General features: G+C 37.3%; 1 protein-coding gene across 11 annotated transcripts in view; it reads right to left on the bottom strand.

Moving 5' to 3' along the window:
• The window catches only part of ANK2 (ankyrin 2), a 242,476-nt gene that overhangs the window by 111,487 nt on the left and 108,587 nt on the right, over nucleotides 1-22,402 (bottom strand). For 5 of the 11 annotated variants that reach the window (XM_082653622.1, XM_082653624.1, XM_082653623.1 and 2 more), the window contains 6 exons: nucleotides 21,784-21,981; nucleotides 14,008-14,106; nucleotides 9,093-9,290; nucleotides 5,778-5,876; nucleotides 5,142-5,240; nucleotides 809-1,006 (listed from right to left, as the gene is read on the bottom strand). In XM_082653622.1, coding sequence (XP_082509748.1) covers nucleotides 809-1,006; nucleotides 5,142-5,240; nucleotides 5,778-5,876; nucleotides 9,093-9,290; nucleotides 14,008-14,106; nucleotides 21,784-21,981 — 891 coding nt within the window. Of the gene's footprint in view, nucleotides 1-808; nucleotides 1,007-5,141; nucleotides 5,241-5,777; nucleotides 5,877-9,092; nucleotides 9,291-14,007; nucleotides 14,107-19,221; nucleotides 19,321-19,485; nucleotides 19,585-21,783; nucleotides 21,982-22,402 lie in introns of all 11 variants that reach the window. The other 6 variants (XM_082653628.1, XM_082653626.1, XM_082653619.1 and 3 more) reach the window with 2 other exon arrangements.

Below are 22,402 nucleotides of genomic sequence, written 5' to 3'. Positions count from 1 at the left end.
AGATATAAATATATAGATACAGATATAGATAGATATAGATAAGATAGGGGTATAGCTATATATGGAGAGAGACTGACATGTACTTGTAAAAATCTAAATATTTGAATAATCTCTTTTTCTGATATGTCCCTAACTATTACTCTATTAGAGCTAATATGCTGTCCACAAAGGCTATTCTCTGGAGAGGTGCTTTATCTGACCACCTCCACAACAACCAGCCAAGCTAGGCTCAACTGAAGCTGGCTCAGAAATCTTTATTTTACTGAGTTCCCTGCTCCCAACCAACAGGTGCCTCAGAAGCTCAGCCCAGCTGAAAATGACTTAGGTCATGGGCACAGACCAGCAGCTTAGAAGCAATTGCTTGGGCCGGAACCCAGATGAAACTGCCACCTCTCTCCCTCTCTGGAATTTGGAATTAGGACCAGCAGGTACCATGGCAATCTGGACTAACTGCTTGAATTGCAGGGATGCTGACTATTGGCAGCTATAGGGTAGCCTCTTTGGTCACATACACAGAGACGCACAGGAAGCAGATCCACAGAGAGAGGCAAATGGAACTGACTTGTCGGGAAAAGTCAAGATACAAACATGCAGCCCTACAGGCAGAGTCTGTGAGCCTCACTCCTGCTTCCTTGTGATCTTCCGGTCCCTCATGAGGCTTGACTCCTTTGCTACACTTGAATTCTATGAGATATTCTTGTTTCTCTTTCAAACCTGCCCCCTTTTTGTTCCAAATGATCTTAGATTGGTTTCTATTTACATTCATTCAGAAGACTCTTCACTAAAGCAAGAGGCAAAACCGGAATACCTTGGTTGACATGTGGATATTTGCTCCCTTATCCAGAAGCAAGGTGACCATATCTGTGTGCCCCTCTTGCGAGGCTAGATGGAGTGGAGTGACTCCTTGCTTTGTCACAATGTTCGTCTCTGCTCCATAGTTCAGGAGTGTGGAAGCTATCTGCATTTGATTCTTCTTGGCAGCAATATGTAAAGGAGTATAGCCATTCTAAAAAAGTAAAGATAAAACACATGTAATTTGTAAGCTTAGCAATTGCCATGATATATGTCTGAAGGAAATAAGAATCTCTAATCAACAGAAAAGTTAAAAGTGCGTTTATACTAAATCCAAATTCTTGCCCATCATAAGTTTCCATCCAACAACACCCAAATCTTTGCAACCCATGTCACAAGGCACCCCATTCTACTTACATGTAAGACAGATATAGACACAAGTGCCCCAAAGCTTAAAATCTCCCCCTCATAATGCTGCCCCTGAAGAGCAATAAACCAGATTCCTCTTCTATGTGACCGTCCTTTAAATACCTGGTGATGGTTTTCCTATCTCCCTCTAGTCTTCAGTTTTCCAGGCTAAATCTCCCATTCCTTCAACTATTCCTGACAGAAGCCCCATTTCTAGAGCTCTCTCCATTAAGGATGACCTGCTCTGGACTGATTCTAGTTTGTCGATATAGCTCTTGAATTGTGCTGCCTGGAACTGAATACTACATTTCACACATGGTTTTAATAGAAGAGAATAAAATGGATTTCTATGGTCTTGTTATAACATCCCTACTAATGTGCTTCGGGTTGGGTTGTACTTTTTACTCATTCAACAGCTATTTAGTAGGTACCTAGCGTGTGCTGGTCAGTGTGCTAGGTGTGGGGATATAGAGGTGGATAAGACCTGATCCCTGTCCTTAAGGGGCTGCATTCTGGTGAAAAAGATATTAATAAAATAGGCTTCTATTAATCCTATTAGGTTAATTAATTAATTAATCCTATTAGGTGGTCAGTTAAAATCCTGGATCCCCCCCTTCATCTCTACAAACTGCTCAAAAGTAGCAATAAGAGGCTACTAGTTTTATGTGGGAGTTTGTGGAGAGGACCAGAGGAACTCATACTTCGTTTACAACAGCCAAACTTTAAACCCCATACTTAGTTAAAAGAACAAACAAACAAAACCCTGGAACAAGTGTAAGTCTGGAACTTGTATTGTTTCCTTTCCTTTTCTTTATCAAGTCAGGTAGAATTTTCCATGAAAAATGCGTGATAGAAATGAAAAGCAGTGGCTTTGCCACTGCCTGTGGCATGCTGAAGGGAAAGACTGCATGTTGATCAAGGGCTTCTTTTGAAACTCTAAGAAGAATTTTAGGTCATGGGGATTCCTGAAGTCTAACTGCAAAGGGTACCAAAAAAATACAAAGGAGTTTTGAGAATTTAAATGCCCTTATGTGTTGTCATGAAACCTTGATCTTCAAACGTCCCTACATTATCTATCTACTCTGTCTTCCTTTCTCCAAGCCAAAGTAAGCATCTTTCAGTTCAGATGAATATTTCCCTCTAAGCTGCTCAAGAAATTCAGCAGCTCTTCTTGGAAGTCCTTTCATAGGTCCTTGATGTTCCACGTCCTCTAGAACATTGCACTTGGACCGTGGGCTCTGTTGAATAAAAGGGCACATAGATTTTTGTGGAACCTATAAGTTTAAACACTTTTTTGGCTACGGGGGGCTTTCTTCAGCCCCAACTCCCCCTATTTCTGCAGCACAGGCTTTACCAAGGCTAAGCAAAGAATCAGTAAACCTACCAAGTTTAGGTAAAGTCAGAGACCTACGTGGAGAAGGACAGGGAGGTTTTAACATAACAACATAAGAGATCATCAAAGAGAGTGTCAAATTTTTAGTAATATAAGAGGTCTGACTGACCAGCAGATACTCAACCTGCAAGTCTGAAGAACCCTCCTAACTCCACGTAGAGTCAAAGTTTTTGGAACCAAATAACAATAACAACAGCAAAACCCGATGAAGACTAAGAAAAGATTCCGGATTTTGGTAGAAAGAAGCAAAGAGGTTCTAGGGTCCAAGGGACCACGTGTGTTGAGAGGTGGGGTGGGGAACTGTAGTGAATAGAGTGTCAAAAGTGGAGTTAGGGGTGGGGTCCAACCAACTGGCAGCCTCTCGGAGCGGCCCCCGAGCTACAGGACTCATGCTGATTGACAGGCGAGGTCAGATGAGTGGAAGACACTAGAGGAGCCTCCTGAAGCCCCCCTCTGTGGACCCTGGAGTAGAGGATGCTCTCCCTAGTGTTCTGGACTTTGTTCACATGTGCCAAAGAGTAAGGACCACACTCTATAGAGGCTGGAGATCATGGGTACATTTGTCTCTTTGGAAGAACCATACACGTTATTTTATAAGTTAGGTCTTCTCTCCCTGGTACATTGAGAGCCCATTGTGGGAGGAGAACACGTGTTTTATAGTTTTACTACAATCCCTTCTTTATATACATGTGTTGTATTGGGTGTTGATAAAGTCATATCTTTGTTCAAAATGGTCAGCCTAGAAAGTTAATGAAAAAAAATACTGGCATGTTAAATGAGCATTTTTTTTTATTCCATTGGAATAGTCGCTCAGTCTTCATTCTTCCTTCAAATTTATTGAGAACCCACATAATACTGAATGAGATACCTCAGAGATATGCAAATATGAATATAACATGATTAATGTCCTCAAGTAGTTTATAATCTAGTAGGAAGAAAGACATAAAACAAATGCATGATTGATGAGATGACAGAGAAAGGGTTATAAAGAAATAAGAATGGTATGTGCAATAAAAAAATTTGTCCTGCTCTTTTGACAGTTTAAATATTTTATTATAAGCCATATATTTGTAGCAATAAAATATGTATATGTGTGTATATATACATACATATATAGATCTATATATAGGTATGGGTACAAAGTTATACATATATAATAGTTTATTATATATAATTTGTTTATATACAAAATATACTTTCACATAGAGTATTCTATTTTATTATATATGTATAATGTGTATAATTTAAATAGACATGTGAGCATATATGTACACAGTTATATAATAGAAGTGGAATAATTCTCCTCTACTGCTTTGGGATGCAGTAGACCTAGTGGTTAAGAGTGCTGCTGCTAAAGTCAGATTGTCTGAGGTCAAATCCTAGCTCTGTCAATTAGTAGTCATGTGACTTTGGACGTACAAAGTAACCTATTTAAATCTCACTTCCTCATCTATAGAATAGAAATCATTATAATACCAATCTCATGGGATTATTATGAGATTAAATGAGATATTGCATGTAAAATGCTAGGCACAGTGTTTGGCATGTAAGTGGTAATAGTTGTTGCTTTATTATGTCATCTAACATAGCATGAATATTTTCCCACCACAAGAAATATTTTTCTTTTTAAATAAACTATGACATCTTCTCAATATATATTTACTGAATGAATAAATGAAAGATACAGTGATGACTTTATCTGTTATATGACATTTATGTATATTTTCAGCGTAATAAAGAGGCAGCTCAAATGGTGGGAAACACTCTGTCCAAAGGTTCAAGTCTTAGTTGGAGCTATTTTATGAGTTGGTGCTACACATACCCCCAAAATGCATTTCTAGCCTAGGAACTTGGAAGGATGTATGCTATAGTTAACACGAATGAAACATGTAAAAAACAAAGAGTCTTTCATATAGAGCACAGTGAAAAATTTGAAGTCAGAAGGAATGAGTGAATAAAAGGGTAGGTGTATCACGACATTCTGTTTATACGAGAGAAGGGAAAACCTGAACTGCCTTTCTTACGTTTAATTTCTCAAAACTCATACTTGTGTGCCTAAAACACTGAGTGTTGGCAATCAAAGTCATCTTTATTGGTTCCTGGGCACGTCCCCTTAGTATTTGCTAACTTGTAAAAAATCTTAAAAGGCTTTGGGCTTCCCTGGTGGCGCAGTGGTTGAGAGTCCGCCTGCCGATGCAGAGGACACGGGTTCGTGCCCCGGTCTGGGAGGATCCCACGTGCCGCGGAGTGGCTGGGCCCGTGAGCCATGGCCGCTGAGCCTGCGCGTCTGGAGCCTGTGCTCCGCAACGGGAGAGGTCATAACAGTGAGAGGCCCGCGTACCGCAACAACAACAACAAAAAAAAAAAATCTTAAAAGGCTTTGTGGAAGCAAACTGTCGGGAAAAAAAAAACAAGGACAATACCAAAAGCTACTATTGCCAAGACTGGTTGCAGTTATATCAGCACCATGTGCTTAAAAAACAGTTCCCATGTCCAGTCAGATTAGAGTTACACCCTACAGTCTGTAAATCCTTTCTGTGGTCCTCACCTTGGCAGTGGCATGAGGGGAAGCACCCTTCTCCAGTAACAGCAGCGCCACCTTCTGGTTGTCATAATGAGCAGCAACATGGAGCGGGGTAAGGCCATTCTGTAATGGGTGTGTTGAAGTTTCAGTATTAATAAATTAGCATTAGCTGCCCTGAAGCTGCCAGGATGCAAGGAAACTGGTATCGATTAAGTCCATGTTAATTAATTAATATAGTCAATAGGAAAAATAAAAATAAATACCTCATGATTTTCTTATTAGAAACGTAACTAAAACTGAAAATGATACGCTGAGCTTTCAGTTAGCACAGGGCATCTTGATTCCACCATAATTAAAAGTCTAAAATGCCATGTAAGGATTATTACGTTAACATTCCAAGGATTCTTCTTAACATAGAGAAGTTCTGGACCCTGTTGTGACAGGAACACACATTTGAGGCACAGCTCTTTTAAACACCTTCTGAATCAGTGTATATGTGGGCAGGTCATGGACACCGCCATCATATCTATTTGGTATAGTTTCATCCATTACATTCATATTCCTTTAAGAAGAATGAGCAAAATATCTTGAAATGCAGATCTCCCAAGCTTCCAACTTGACCGAGTTATATAACAAACATATATGCTTGAAAACTTTTACCTTCCCCGCAGAATCTGCAGCAGCACGGCGTTGTAAGAGAAGTTTTGCCACATCCAGGCTTCCATACTTGGCTGCTACGTGCAAGGGTGTGAAACCCTTCTGAAAATGTGAAGAACAAAAGTAAAATGTAGCAGTTTTCTTTGTGACGGCTAACAAAATCTTTTTTTACTGGTTAACATATTAAGCAAACTTATGTTGATTCTCCATTTGGGAAAAATACTGGGAGCGTTAAATGTTAGCCATAAACAAGGACTAGGACAAAGAATAAAGTTTAACAAGCAAGAGTTTGGCTCGACAGACTGAACAAAAGAAATTTTATCTTGAGTGCTTAGAGACTGAAATTTGACGTTCTAGGCTTGGTATTTACGTGTCAGAAAAATGGCTCTGATTTGTGAGTGAAAAAAAAAAACCAACCCTGTCTTTTTCTTGCCTCTAAAATTAATAGGATTGAGACAGTAGTACCTCCTGTCCAGGCTTTCTCATTTTTCCTATCCTTTTTATAATACCTGAATTCCAAATTTCTTTACTTAAGGTTTAAAGTATTTCAGCAGCTATGATTAAAAAAAAATTATTTGTGATTCAGCTGATTGCATTTTCTGCAGAAATAGCAAGATAAAATGGTGGACAGAACAAAAACAGTTCACCGTTTAAAAAGCACCTCTCGTCCTGACTTTTATCCCTTGTCTCCAAAGACCCACACTTTATATAAGACCAATTCCTTTCGGAAAATACACTCTACTTCTGGCAGGATGTTGAGCTGATTAACATCAAACTTTTAAACTGCTGCTCTCCTACACATGTTTACACGTACAGATTCAATGTCTTGTGTGCCTAACCAATGTCACTCTCTGTAATTAGCAGTGTGTTACAAATACAGCTAGGTCCCTGGACTCAGATCTCAAGGATGGCACAGTTCCTACACCATGATCTCAAATCCATCCTCTTGGCCAGACAGTCTAATCACATGTTCTTCTGGCACTACATTGGGAGTGGGAGAATTCTAAAGCTGACCCGGGCTTGCAAAACACACACAGCAAACATGCCTGGGTTAAGTGGTCTAAGATAGGCCTTATCCTTCAGACCATTTAAGCCTTCATCAGAATACAGAATATTCCTCAAGAAGCAATATTGCTTTTTCACAGTGTCACTACAAAAATTATTTTTAGCTAAGATGTCATTTTTCTTTTTGCTCTTTTTGAACATTAGGTACTAAGAAGTCCTTGGAGGAGAGTAAATCTGCTTTTTCCAAGTGTGGGGCAAATATAGGAAGTCCATTTAAGCCAACATTTGTTGTTAATGCTCTCTTCCCTCTAACTCAATCCACACAATGACCGGAGTGACACTCAGGATGAAGTCGAGTTCCCTGAGACAAGCCATGTGGTAAGAAAGAAAAAATAAACTCCTTATCCTTAAAGTCTTGCTGGAATAGCGGTCCAGCCCCTTTATAAATTTGGAAACTATTATTAGACAAAACTACATAGAATCTTTACTGTAGAATCACAAAATAGAGGTCGGGAAGCATCTCTTGAATCACATGTCTTCCTTCTTCCCCTATGTTAATCTCATCAGGATTTCATTTACCCTCTGATATTTATCAACACTTAAATAGCTTTACTAATGATGAGTCAACTACCCTTCAGAACCCCAGTCAGTTCCACTGTTTTGTTTAATAGTTTCTTCCATTTAACTGTCCTAATTTACTATTGCTTTAGATATATTTTTAATTCTAAAAATCTTCGGAAGACAAGGGATTATGTTTTATTCCCTATTTCTGTATTTTATATATCTAAATTTCATTTATTTATTACCTTCATCTGATGAGACAATCACCCAGTCTCTCTTGGGTTATTATTACTATTATTATTACACAGTTGCCCCTTGAACACAGGTTTGAACTGTGAAGGTCCATTTATATGTGGATTTTTTTCAATAGGAAATACTACAGTACTACACAGTCTGCAGTTAGTTGAATCCAAGGATGTGGAACCATGGATATGAAGAATCCAAGATACAGAAGAACTGTGGATATGAGGACAGACTATAAGTTATATGAGGATTTTCAACTGTGTGAAGGGTGGGCGCCCCTAACCCTCTCATTGTTTAAGGATCAACTCTATGTTTGTTGTTTAGTTTATGATGTTTTTAAAAAAAGATTTTAAAAATCCTTTCAACCCTTCTGATTTCAGCATTTGAATGATTACCAACTTCTTACATCAAAGCATGTTTTACAGCCATAGGCAACCAGGTAAGTCGTAACAGCCAGCAGGCTGCTCCTACCTCTCAGAGGACAGATGCCACCACAGTACTTCAGTTCGTACTTGCAAACTCCCTTCTCCCCCAGATGCAGTATTTGTGCCCGTTCCTTAGTAATCTGAATCACTGTTGTATTTGTGGGAATTATTTTGCCCTGTGAATAATTCACTTGTTGTAGGCTGTAATCTGTCTCATTCTTCTTCTCTTCTGTACTAGTCCAATTTCTTTTGCTCCAATTAGCTGTGTTCGTGTTTTATTCTAAGTCATATCCAAAGAGGGGATCGCAAATATAATGTATCAAGTGGAGATAAAATTACTCTGCCCTAGTTCAAAACTTTGAACATAAGTAAAATTCTTTGTTAGAGGACAACTAATACAACTAATAAAGTGTGACTCTCCAGCCCAGTTCTGTTTAGACACCGTGTAGCTGGTAAAGTGTAGGGAGCAGAAAGGGCATAATAGCTGACACCAGGGATGGAAAAATGCAAGATTATGTGAAGTGAACTTCTAGGTAGCACTAAAACTCAACAAATACAGTATTGCCAATCTAACGCAACATTATCTTCCTCAGTAGTGATACTCGCTCAATGTATTTGGGAATTGTATTTTTTTCTATAATATATTCATGGGAATATATTATAGATTTTTATCATGGAAAGTAAAGAGAAAATAACACTTGCTTTATGGAAATCATCTTAATTAAAGTTCTAGAGGGAATTCCCTGGTGGTCCAGTGGTTAGGACTCCGTGCTTCCACTGTAAGGGGCCCGGGTTCGATCCCTGGTCAGGGAACTAAGATCCCACAAGCCACACAGTGTGGCCAAGTCATAATAATAATAATAAAGTTCTAGAAACAACACCGGCATTAATTAGAAGAAGAGAATCCAGCCCTCCTTTTGAAGATATTATATGCAATCTCACAACCCCCCTTGGTCATTTAGAAAATGAATCTAAAATATTCAAAGAGGAAGAAGTCGGAGGCCTACAGGAGATCTACCCTTCTTGACACTCTATGATTTGGGATTGCTCCTGGTCCGTGCCAGCATGAAACCATTCCTCTTACCTTGGTAGCTAAGGAGTGGGCGGCTCCTGCTTCCAGCAGGACTGATGCCACGTCTACCTGGCCTTCCCTGGCAGAGATGTGCAGTGGTGTGTACCCATTTGTAGTGGCCGCATCTGGGTGAGCCATATGTTGTAGAAGCAGCTGAACAATTTCTGTCTTACCCAGGCGAGAGGCAATATGCAAAGGCGTCTGTTCCTCCTACAACTCAGATCAAGTAAAAAGTTAGTGCCAGGACAGACCAAACGTCACTAGTAATACATTTCACTCAGATGTTTCATGATGTCTTCTTGGAATCTCCAGGAACCCCTACCCAAAAGGAAATTACTGCTACTCTGACTACAATTTATATCTTGTTATATAGAATGACCTGTTTGGTCACAAAATCTTCCTTCAATTTTTTTAAAAGTAGATATTTCCATGAACTTGGTCACTGTTTTCTGGGCATGCCAAAATGTTTCTCAACTCATTAAGGCCTCAGCCTTCACTTATGTTTAAATATAAACCAGCTCATAGTTCTGAATAAGAAAGAAATCTAGTCCAGAAGCCCTAAGACCTAGATTCTCATCCAAAAGCTTTCACTAAGAGACAGTATTTATTCTGGGAACTGTATCAAGAGGAAAAAAAAAAGAAGGATGCTGGGAAAACTTTGTTCTTACTCCACTCAGCAAGCCAAGGATACAAATGCTGGTTATTTTCTTCAAGGAGAGACTGTGGATAAAGAAGATGTTGCAATCTGATTTAAAAAGATGTTGTTCCAGGAAACGCTGCAGATGGGTCTGGGACTTACATCCAGGGCTTCAAAGATGAAATGGAAGCCTGGCGAGGAGCAAATGGGGTTAAGTATTTGCCAAGTGCTTCTCATTTAAAAACAGGGAGAGGAGATAGCTGGTATAAGGGACAGGAAGGACACGCTGGAGAAGGCTTAAGAAATCACCTGACTCTAATGTGTGGTCAGGAAAATGTTTTCAGTGTTAAGAAAACGAGGCCAAACCATTGTCTTGATAAAAGAAAATTGTGTGTAACCTTAGTGATGAAAAGAGGTATATCTCTATAATCTGCCCAAGGGCATGTCATAACAAAGGTGAGAAAGGAAAAGCTGGGCCAACTTCCAGGGCTAAGAATGAATGGAGAAGGTAGAATAGAATAGGGAGAACTGTTGAAATAAATGCACTTTATCTTAAAGTTATAAGGAAAAAAGTATTAAGTGGAAGGTACAGGAAGAGATGAAATAGCACTGTATGCATTTCAGGGTGGTAAGAACTAAATAATAAACAGTAATAATACAATTATTTTAGCAATAGAATTGGAATTTTAGAAAAATTTGCACCTTATAAACTTCTTTCATGTATGATGCATACCTGACAAGTCCTATACTTAGACCTGAAAGGAAGGAGTAACATATATTATTCAACCATTTTCCAGTGAAAAGAGATTAAGAGGAATTAAATGAGTTTTCCAGGACTGTTCAAGGTTACGCAGCTATGAAAACAGAACTTGAATTCAGGCATTGGATTCTAAAGACATTTCTTTGTCTATTCATTCCACAGAAAGAGAGACAATATGATGGCCTCTAAGAAAACTAACAGGACAAGAGGTCTCTCAATAGGAAGGGAGACAGACAACACTTGAAAGATACAACTTTCTCTGAAATACAGAGGAGAAAAGAGAGGAATGGAGAGAATTAAAAGTTACAAAAATAAATGGACACAAAACACAATCAAAGACCAAAGAACTTGAGGATAGCTATCATGAACATCTGTTGTTTCTGGGTTTCCTGCTTGGACTTCTGCCCAGCAGAATTTGATTGAGGTGGGTATTACAAGTGACACACTCTAACATGTGTTTTCAGTGAGCGAGGGGGAGCGTTAGGGCAACGGTGACCCCTTAATCCATAGCTGAGAAGCGGCAGTCCTTGACTGGTGGTGGCCAAGTAACTGGTTAAATTATCGATCAGTGTCTCTTGGTTCTCAGAGCATTAAGGTACTTGTTTTTTTTTAAAAAAAAGGAAGTTAAGAAGTAAGCTGTTTTGCCCATTTTCTTCAACTTCTGGTACGCTCCTATCTGAAAGTGGAAAAGGGAAGAACCTACAAATTTGATAAGAAAGTCTTTCCACCTGTAATCAGAGATTATAAGACCTTGGAGGTTTGGGTAATTGTTTCCCTGTAGAATTGCAAAAGTTGAATTTGCCACTCCAAGCTAAAGCTAATTCTATCCAAGGCAAAGAATTGGGAAATCACAGAAGATAATATTCGTGGGAAGAGCTAAAGAAAAAAATGTGGGCAGCTTGATCCTCTAGGCCTCTTCCAAATAGAAGGGGCAATAATTCTCTCATCATAAAGCATCACTGACAGTGATACAGCCTGATCCAGGAAGACGTGAGCTCTGCCTTACCATCACTGCTAGTTTCCAAAATTAGGGAAACTTGCTGAGCCCCAACTCCTTTTACCAAAAGACAGAAATAGCAAAGGCTGGGACAGGGTTCAAATGTTTGATAAAATTTCTGCTATAAGTTACTAGCTAACAGGATTCCCAGGAACCACATATACCAGCAGTTAACTCAAGTTTTAAGTGAGTTTAAGACTAGGGGCCCTGTGATTGCTCAATCCCTAAAGCAAATGCCAGGCCCCTGTATTGTGCCAACAGAATACGGGCACCTAAAGCAAGAGAACTCCTAAAAGGGCAGGTCCCAGCGGCCCTCTCAGCTATGTCCATGGAGGACATTGGACAAGAAAGGACCTTCCTGAGGGCAGGGCTCTGGGGACAAGCACATTGGCTGACCCAGGAACTTATGCCACTGCAGCCCCGGCCTTCCAGTCTGTACAGCAAAATATGTCTCATGCTCTTGACTGGTGAATAGAGAATGCTGCTTGCACTTTTAACTGAGAGATATTATTGTGATGATATGACTTTTCTTTCATTATATATTGGGACTAGGCATAAATATGACTTAGCCCCATGATTATATAACCATGAGGTATTATTTCTACACCTGATAGAGAAGAACACAGACTACCCAGAGATCTTGACCTTGGAGATCAGTGTAGTACTGGTATAATTTTAACTATCTCCCCTTTGGAAGAGAGTGAATTGTAGAGCAATGGTATTCAGTTAAGAGAGGGAGTTTTCAGAAGTGCATGCATGTGGGAATTTGACTACAAACTATTAAGCAGTTTTATTTTATATTAAGAGGGATTCATGAGAAACCCTTTTATTATTAAGTATGGATTACAAAATATTTACCAGGAACACTACCACAATTTCTGGTAAAATTAATGAAGTTCAAGATATTCAGAGCGCATTGACGGACCATAAATTTCTTTTTAACAGCTGAATTGCCAGGTAAACTTAAAAGGAAATGAGACTAGGCAGAGCACAGAGGATTTTTAGGGCAGTGAAACTACTATATGATACTATAAGGATGGATACATGTTATTATACGTTTGTCCAAACCCATAGAATGTACAACACGTAGTGTGAATCCTAACGTAAACTAGGTGCTTGGGGGAATAATGATGTATCAATGTAGGTTCGTCACTCACAACCAATGTACCACTCTGGTGGGGAATGCTCATAACTGGGAAGACTATGGGGTCAGGGGGCCTATGGGAAGCCTCTGCACCTTCCTCTCAATTGTGCTGTGGAACTAAAATTGCTTTTAAAAAATAGTCTTTAAGGGGGTGGGGAAGGGAAACAAGAAAAATGCCAAGGCAGGGAAGAAGAGAGTTTGAATAACAAAAGCATTCAATATATAAGAGCATAAAATGCCAATGATGAGTACCAAAGAACATAAATTACACTACTTGTACAATGGATAGAAAGGCAGAAAAAAATCAAAACTACTAGAGTAATGAAGGCTGCCCACGTATCACTGGATTTTGCATGAAGGTCTGTGGAAAAAAGTGCTATAAAATTCAGAGTCAGAGAATGTTAAGAAGTCTGGAAAGGAGTTTCAAAGTTTCTAAGTCCAACCCTTATATTTTAATAATAAAGACCCAGAAGTGAAATGACTTGTCTGAAATGACAATTTGTATGTTTCCAGCTGAACGTTTTCATTCCAATACAATACTGTTTTGAAAATGGACTCACTACGGTAGGATTCAAGGTGAAGTGAGTTCTAGCTTAGATATATCAAATATTGAAAAAGAAGCGAAAGTGTTTAAATATTCCATGAGAATCCCAAAGGTGCTAGTGCAAAAGTTAATGAAACAGCGTGGAAAAGGAAACAGAAGATATTGATAAAATATTCAGTGTAAAGGAAGAAGGTGAAAAAAGCAACTGGGAAGGGACATTTTTTAAAAAGAAGAAGAAAAAAAGTCAAGTTGTGGGAATCAGAAATAGGAGAATCCAATCTCCCAGGCCAAAATTCATTTATTTTGGAAGGGTAGAATGCCTAAATATGGAAAATCAAAGTAAGAAGAAAAGTAGAACACATTATAGAAATGACGAAAGTAAAACAGATGAAGGGAAACATTAAAACTTTGAATATGGTTTGTCTTTAAGTTACTAGTAAGGAATGTCTATGGAAATTTGATTGGCTTTGGTGGTAAGAAATAAATTTTAATATATATAGTATCTATATAATATAGGTTAAAATGTTAAAATTCATGAAAATGAAGATATATGTGGAAGGGCTTTCATAGGTAAAAAAAATTTATTAAAATGTTAGTCAATGCCAAATTTCTTAGATACTAAATTGTATTATTTTTTCAAATGTTAGTGTTTCTGAAATTGAAGTGCATTTTCCATTGTGTATATTTACCATACCATTTCACTTTTGCCTGAAAAACTGTCACTGAATTGATGTTTTCACTTACAGTCCTTGGCATTTCCACATCAAGAGATGAAGAATAGCGGCATCTCTTAAGGATAGAACTCATGCACGTAACAGAAGAAAACCGCAAGCACCAGCACCTACCCTGGCTCTGGCATCGACAAGGGCACCATTTCTCAGGAGGCATCGGACCACTTCCACCTGCCCCGCCCGGGCTGCCATGTGCAGTGCAGTCTCCCCACGCTGCCAGGAAACAAAGATCATTCAATCATAAGTAAACCCACTGCTCTGCATGGCATAGAATAAAAATGTGCCTTTTTGTGAAAGATAGCATTATATCCAAAAGTTTCAGAAATCTATGAAAAGGTATAATTATTTCATAATTGTTTAGTCTGGAAAAACAGTATCTTCTCCATCTTCAAAAGGATAAGACAAGCGTTTAATTTTTTTTTCACTCATGACAAACCAGTGAACTTACCCAAACATTCAGGATACCCTGAGGTTTAACTTCACAGTCAACGTGGCATAACCTAAATTGCTTTTGGTGGTATGAAGTTACCTTTCATCCTTCAAATCTAAAATCTGTCACACTTAAATATGTGATTACAGCTCTATCCCGTTTTTATGAGAAACTCTAGATGCTGCCGATATAGTCAACAAAGTGCAAAAAAATCACATCATCTGTTACCATACATGTCATTTCTTTTCAGAATTCAAAATTTACTTCTGAAATAAACTATTTTTTTTTACTTTGGCTTTATCTTTGTGTTATGAGACTAGATAAAGACTGTTCATACGAGGAATCTGATTTGCCCAGGAGGTCCTCTGCTTGTTATTGATGAGCGTATTGAATTACAGACAGTTACTCGAGAGAAATACTGAGAGATGAGTAAAGCAATGTTAACAGTGCCATCAGTTGAGGTGGGCAGCACTGAGCTTCAGGTGTCTCCTGAAGTAGCTTCATGCTGCATCAAGGAAGACACACTTATCAGAAAAAGGTAGCTTAACCTGCAGCATGAAGGATGATGGTTAGACATCAGAGAATGTTCTCATTGGGAAGCCTGTTAATTACTGCCTCTAAGAGAAGGTTTTTTTTTTCAATCTGCATATTTTAAAACCACATGTAGTTCTAAAGAAAGCAGGGATTCATTCTTTCAAACAATTTTACAGTTATAAAAGAATAAGATATTGGAATAAAAGTTATTTTAGTCACCACAACTATACTAGAAAATAAGGTTGATTTCAACCAGGTAAACTAGTCCAAATAAACTAAATTGATTTCAACGTTGGTTGAGGTAACTGGATAACGTTTGACAAATTCCAGTGAATAATTTCTTCTGATTACTTGCACAACAAACCCTTAAACCCAGATTTAAGACAAACTTTAGTTTGGTACTTAGCTCAGAGTTCATTTTTTGCTAGTATTCAGAGACCCATTCCTTATGAAGTTATGAGAAATTCAATTCCAATTATTTGAATTTGAGAGCATTAAACTGGATGTCTATGCTAATCTTCTTTTTGTTGATAATTCATTTATCCTCTAATGGCCTTATTTTCTGATGTCATCTTTTGACTTTTGTAGAGTAAATGTATTTGGAGTATGTTATTACATAAAATAACAGCAGTTATGACTGGAACAGCAGTACTTTTCAGACTTTGGATGTACGGCAAGATTTTTCCTCTTCAGACAGCCATGATTTCTAACTTTTCTATATCACTTAAAACCTGCCTCTAAAAAAAAACCCCTCAAATCTTTATTCCATTTCTAAGTCTTATAATAGTACAACAATTTTACTAATTTTAGTAGAATGAAGACAAAAAATGAGTTTCCTTATAAGAAGTTAAGTCAAAGAGGCCTCAGGAGTACCTACTCAATGATGAATTTATACGCTTACAAGCCAAACTTTATCAATGAGGGGTTTTCAAAATCTAAAAGGTTTCAAATACTAGTCTTAGTATTTCTAGTACCTTTATTTATGCTTAAAATAAGTTGTTTTTATGATGTTTACACATTTGAAATTGACAAGTTAGATATAAAACCTAAAGTATTAAACATTATATACAAAGAAAACATTTTATATATATATATATACATATATATATGCAAATGGTCTCTCTACTTTAAAACAATGGTCTTGTTTAATTCTTATTTAATGATTTTTGGGTAATTGACCTTTATGTAAATTGCCTTTACCCTTTAATATTATGTTACCCTTGTTTATACATAAGTATAAATAAGAAAATGAAAGAGGGTATATATATTTTAATCAGTAGGTTCCATTTCTTAGTTACTGGGCACCTCATCTTATTCAATGCCCTGTTTTCCTTATCTTAAGCTCATTAACTTTAAGGATTAGGGGAAATTCTTAAACATAATATGAAGTGTGAACTTAGTCATGAATCCGTTGATTTGCTGTAAGAAGAGAAAAACTCGATTGTCCCCCACTTTGCATTGTGGACAGCTCCAAAAGTGCTGGGTTTTCTACTCCCAGAGTTGTCAATGAATACTTTGGATTATGGATGTATTACAACTGGCTTTCTAGGTTTTCAAGTGCATTTGTGAGCCTTCTGGAAAGGGAGATTTGCGGTAATAATATCTGCACATGATTGAGTTATTGGTACACTTCACACTTGGAGTGAATTTCGAGACAAAAACAAGACTGGCAGGAGAATGGGTATGCTCATGTCCAAAGCAGGTACTACATTTCATGCCCCTCCCCCAGTTGTTAAAACTGACTCTGCTGACAGCTACATTGACTTCCACTTTGGCTGCATCAGTTGTAAAGCATCAAAGCACAACAGACAGCACTGCATTCAAAAATGCAACATGATTTCAGGCAACACACAAAGGCTTCAAGGGTAGGGTACTTCGGGGTCAGGAAATGACCAACTCTGACACAGCAAGCAGGCAGTCAGTGTTCACACCGTTTCTTAATCAACCTGCAAAGAGTTTTGGATGCAGCAGCTATATCCTCACGTTCTGAGAATACACCAGTTCACAGGCATCCCACTGCTAGAGAAAGTTAAATTCCTCTAAATGTAGGGTTGCCAGATTTAGCATATCAAAATACAGGATGTCCGGTTAAATCTGAATTCCAGACCAACAAAGAATAATTATTTTAGTATAAGTGTGTCTCAACTATTGCATGGTACATACTTATACTAAAAACAATTATTTGGTGTTTATCTGAAATTCAAATTTAACCAGGAGTCCTGCATCTTATCTGGTAACCCTATGTACATGGTATCTGCTCTCTGAAGGACACATCATACAAAAATTAAAATGAACAAACAAAAAGCAACTAGGAAACACATTTGAGAAGAGGATTACATTGGCAGGTGGCTCTCAAGTATTTGTTTTGAGAAGGCTGAAGAGAAAGAGTATGTAATGGACGAATGAGAAGATAAAACAAAATGAAGAACTTTATAATGACCAACAGGTGGAATTTAAAGTTTAATATAGCAATTGCCAAATTTGGGAGTATTCAAGAACCTAAATATGTCAACATTTTTATTGTTTTAATTGATATTTTGTTTAACAAATAAAAATGTGTTTTTTATTTGAAAATCTATATGTAGCCCATATAGTTTTTTGCTTTTGTTTTCGTTTTTTTTGCGGAGTGGAGTATATCAATATGGAGCAAATACATAACCATCAAATAATTTGGAATTGGTCAGTTAAGAAGCAAATTAAGAGTGCCGCAAAATCATACAATCATTTCATGTGGCTTTTCTTTGATGATTTTGCAAAAATCTCCCCTCAGAACGATTAACATGGGGGATTTCAACCAAGCATTGCATAGAATATACTTGTCTATGTTACTATGATAATATAATTTTACACAGTATTACCATTGCTCCTGAGATCCTGTAGGCATTTTAATGCAAAGAAGGAAAATACAGTACAGTGGGAAAGTACTCAGAGAACTTCTTTTAAAAGGTACTGGTTTGTGTAGGTCTCAATTTTAAAAAGGGAGGTGGTCATCTCTGAACAGAAGAAGGATGCTATTGATTTCTTTTAAAGTTCCAAGAAGTGACCATAAATTAAACTCAAATTGGCATGTTGTGAAATTACTCTTATCCTTAGTGGAGAAATTTAAAATTAGCATATATTATTACTTTAGGATCAGTAAGCTGTAATTAGGGGGGTGTATAAATACAGACTATATTTCAATTCTTTGATGGTTTTATACTCCAATTGTGAATAATATGAAGAGAGGTATTAACACATATTTAAAATCAAATAAATTTATTTCACATGGATTTTGTCCATGCATCAGAAACTTCAGCACAGAAACAGTGTATAAAATACAAGGAAATGAGAAAATGAAAGGGAATATGAATAAAAAGTAAAATTGAACATTCCATTTCACAACTCAAAAGGAATGGAACACCAAAAATTAGCAACAATAGTAAACCAACTGCTTTTGAAAATATGATTCATTTTAATAATAAGCACTAAGATTAATTTGGGGAGTTATTTCTGTTGAATACTTTTTTAAAAATCTCAATATTCCAGTGGGTCCTGGTGAGCTTCAAATACATGACAGTATTTTGTACAGAGCAAGTTCTCTTGCTCAGGAGAAAATCTGTATTCAATGATCAAAGTTTAACTGGGCTGACTCCAAGAAAATGAGATAAATATAAAGAAATGGGAAGTAAAAATCCTAATTTACCTTAGGTAGAAGAATTCTGGAATATCCAGCATTTACTGTCAGAACAAAAGTTGTCTGGAGACCACCACGGATTTCAGAATACATGAAAAAGTTGCAAGTTATAACTAATTCAGCCAACCAAATCAAAAGGAAAAATCGAAGTAAGGTTAGAAAATGGAAAATCCATGTAACTGAAGGAGGGAGGGAGAATTTGATATTAAGTAAAAAATCTTCTAATATTGGTCTATCTCTGGTTAATCATTTGATAGAATTGATTATGGTACTGACTTAATATTTTAACCAAAATTTCCTGGAATATGATTCACTCAAGCAAGTAGAGTGAGTCCTGAATATTTTATTCCAATCAATCATTCCTTCATGTTCAGAGGAGCTTTTAAAATGTATTTTGTCTTATAAGTGTATTTAAGATGCATGTTCAATTTATCTGCACCAGGAAGCTGACACAGTCTTATTCCACAGCTTCCATTTTATTACTTTGTAAAACATTTCTTACCCTATGGAGGTTCCTTTCAGCGACCTTCTAGCAATTATTTCAATAATACGTTATCACGGGGGCTCTTCTCAAAGCTCAGCCGCTGAGCTTTGATCACACACACACACACACACACACACAAACATCCCTACACACCCACACGCTTCCTCTCTTTCTCCCTGTGGTTATTCTGACCCAAGCCATACTCACAATGTTAGTGACATCTGGAGAGGCTCCATTCTGCAGCAGAAGTAGGACAATGTTCAAGTGGCCCATGAAGGCAGCCACATGTATTGGTGTGAGGCCAGACTGCGAAACAAAGCGACAGCAGTTTTACTCCTCTGCACCGGTGGGGGCTTTGGGGCTTCTTCAGATAAATAATACTTGAGCGAAGAGGACAGAAGATGGGCAGAAGGAAGGGGAAGAAGGAGTAAGAGAAGGAATGTTTCGTGACAAGCTGAAACATTTTTCTACCTCTGTTATAGCTTGGATTGAAGCCCCATATTTCACCAGCAGTTCCATGACTTTGATGCGGTTTTTCTTGCAGGCAATGTGCAGTGGAGTAAAACCATTCTGTGCAAAAGACAATCAAGTTAGTTGAAAACATGCAGAAATGATTCTCACACAACTCCATGCTGGCACATTGCAGGCAGTAATGTTACATCCTCATTCATGTAGTGCGACCATTTCTTCAAGTGCTGTAGGTGTTGGATTTAGAGAGAAAGTGGTGGTGTATTCCTGGAGGCTCTGAACTTGGTTTATATGTGGTGGGCAGGTATGGCATTGTTCGTGTGGTTACAGAGAAAACAAAAAGGAAGAAAATTACATGGGCCTACTCTTCCAAGAAGGAAAAAACTGAGGCAATTATACTTTACAAGTTCTAAAACGTTTTAAAGCATACTGATTGGTCAGATTATGGAATGGCTTAAAGATGCATCAAAGATAAGCATGTGTTTTTCTGATGATGAGCTATTTCTTAAAGGGAAAAATCATTACCTGTTTTACTTCAAAAATCTAAGAACATGACTATAATAAATGTTTCAGCCTAGCTACTATTTTCTTTAGGGAATAGGTGTTACAAATGAACAGAAATCGTTATTTGTGTTGATAGTTTTTTTATATCCAGAAGTTATAATGTTTATATTAAAAAGTTTTTATGAGCAGTTGTTGCATGTTAGTGGAAATCATTATTTATGTTGATAATATTTAATACCCAGAAGTTATATTTCTTATATTTTAATATATTTTTTATAACTTATGTCAATTACATACATTTTGTTTCGAAAAGAAATGATTATTAAGTTCCCAAATATTTTCAAAGTAAGTATGGAGAATTTTTGGAATAACTGGAAGAAGGTATCTCTTAGAAGCAAAGGAATGTGGGGAAGTCTTTAAGGTCTTTTCTAACTCTCCTTACTGGGCTAATGTGCAGCAATTAGGGGAGACTACATAAAAATTTGTCAACTAGCCCCATGCCTAATCCTTATGTGTTATATTTAAGTATTATATTTTTATCTGAACAATGATGTCTCTATATAGAATCGTATCTATTCTGCTAGTTAACAATTTTGCATGTCCCAATAGGGACTGTTTATCAGTCAATATTTTTCTACACTAGCAGTTCTCAGGAAAGCATATGATTTGCTTTAACCTAATGACATTATTGTTCACAATATTTGTTAAGTAATTTCCCATTTATGAGCTATGTAATAAGCCAGATATAAATAACTACATGTATGTGCAGCACTTAAAAGATCTGCAGTGATTAGAATGTGATATTTTACATGCTTATTGACCACTATCCAAATGAAAATGAGTACTTTCCTCCTTATAAGAAAATAAATATCCTTACATAATTGCACATAAACCTAAAAGTATAGTTGCTTCCCAGGCAATAATAAATAAATTGATTCCAATGGAAAATTTCTAATAAAAATAAGATTAATATTTGCTAATTCTAATGACATTCTCTTAAATATTGATTGTCTAAAGATTAATTTAACTTACATAAACCATTTAACAAATAGAAAAAAGGGTTTGCTTTTAGTTGGAGAATTAAGAAACAAGAGGCATAAATTAGTACATATCTAATACTTCCAATGATTATGGTTAAAATATAAGTGAAGCAAGAAGATTTATTCAATATTAGAACTTGGGAGAAACAGAAGCTGCTCTAGGGACAGCCTCTTGCAGATTTCTCCTGAGCAATTCCTGAAATAGTTTATATAAAATGCTTCCTGAAGCAAGAAGACCCTAAGCATTACTCTTCCATTAGCCTGTGGCTGGGTAATCAGGTCAATAAGGAATATCTCCAAGTGAATTCTTCACAGGCTTACATTTTACATCATCTTACATAGTAAAATCTATTCGCCACTTTAAAACTTTCTTTGTCAAAAAGAAATTAATAAAGTTCAACTTTTTTACAATTTTATTCTGACTCTATATAGAGGTGTCTAGAACTTACTTGATAATTGCTATTTTTCAACTTCTATTTTCCATTTAAAAATGCTATCACTCCAGAGGTTTCATACCTATCTATGAGTTGCTAATTATGGAAATGTTACCTTGGTGTTCTCTTAAATCTATCCTTGCCATCATTTAATAGCAAACTGTGAAGGCATGAAGTAGGCAGGCAGCTTGTGGGAGGTGACAAATTTATAATTAACTACACATCTATAACCATGCACTGCTGTGCCTACAACCATTGGTCAATCAATGCGGGTTTGCTTATGTCGATCTGTATTCAGTTAATGTGGACTGGGCTAGGTTTACCAGGGCTCTGGCGTTTGGATTGGCTCTCTTGTCCAGAAGGAGTTTGGTTACACGGTAGTGACCACAGTGTGCGGCAACGTGGAGGGCCGTCAGGTAGTCCAGGGTGACGTCATCAACAGGCGCCTTGTGCTGGAGCAGGTGCTTCACACATTCCACGTGGTCTCCTTGGGCAGCCATGTGAAGCGGAGACAGCCCATTCTGCGCATCAAAACCAAACCAAACCAAGGCCACATTTTAGTCATTACTTTCAGATTCTGAAACACGACAAACAATTCTTGATCTCTGGAACCATTGGTAGCAGAGAAAAATAATTTCCACTCGACATCTAAACATACAGCAGATTATGTTTGGCAGAGAGGAAAGATAAGAGAATGTTTAATTTCATAACTGTGATATTCTTAGGCAAAAATTAATAGGTCTTTCATGAATGAATATATAGTACGTGTAGCAATTCAGCTGGCCCACAATTATCAGGGCAATATTAGCTGTACAAAAACAAGTAATAGCTGAGGCTTAAATTATCTGTATCCAATTCCATACATAGAAATCTACATTCAATTCATCTCTCTGCATGAATTTCTTTACTTCTCAATGGAGGGGAAAGTGGATGCAGGAGGAG

This window comes from Grampus griseus (assembly GCF_964374135.1).
Source record: "Grampus griseus genome assembly, chromosome: 4".
In the NCBI taxonomy this organism is placed as follows: domain Eukaryota; kingdom Metazoa; phylum Chordata; class Mammalia; order Artiodactyla; family Delphinidae; genus Grampus; species Grampus griseus.
Note: the sequence above shows the minus strand (reverse complement) of the source record. Positions and strands in the feature narration are given on the sequence as shown.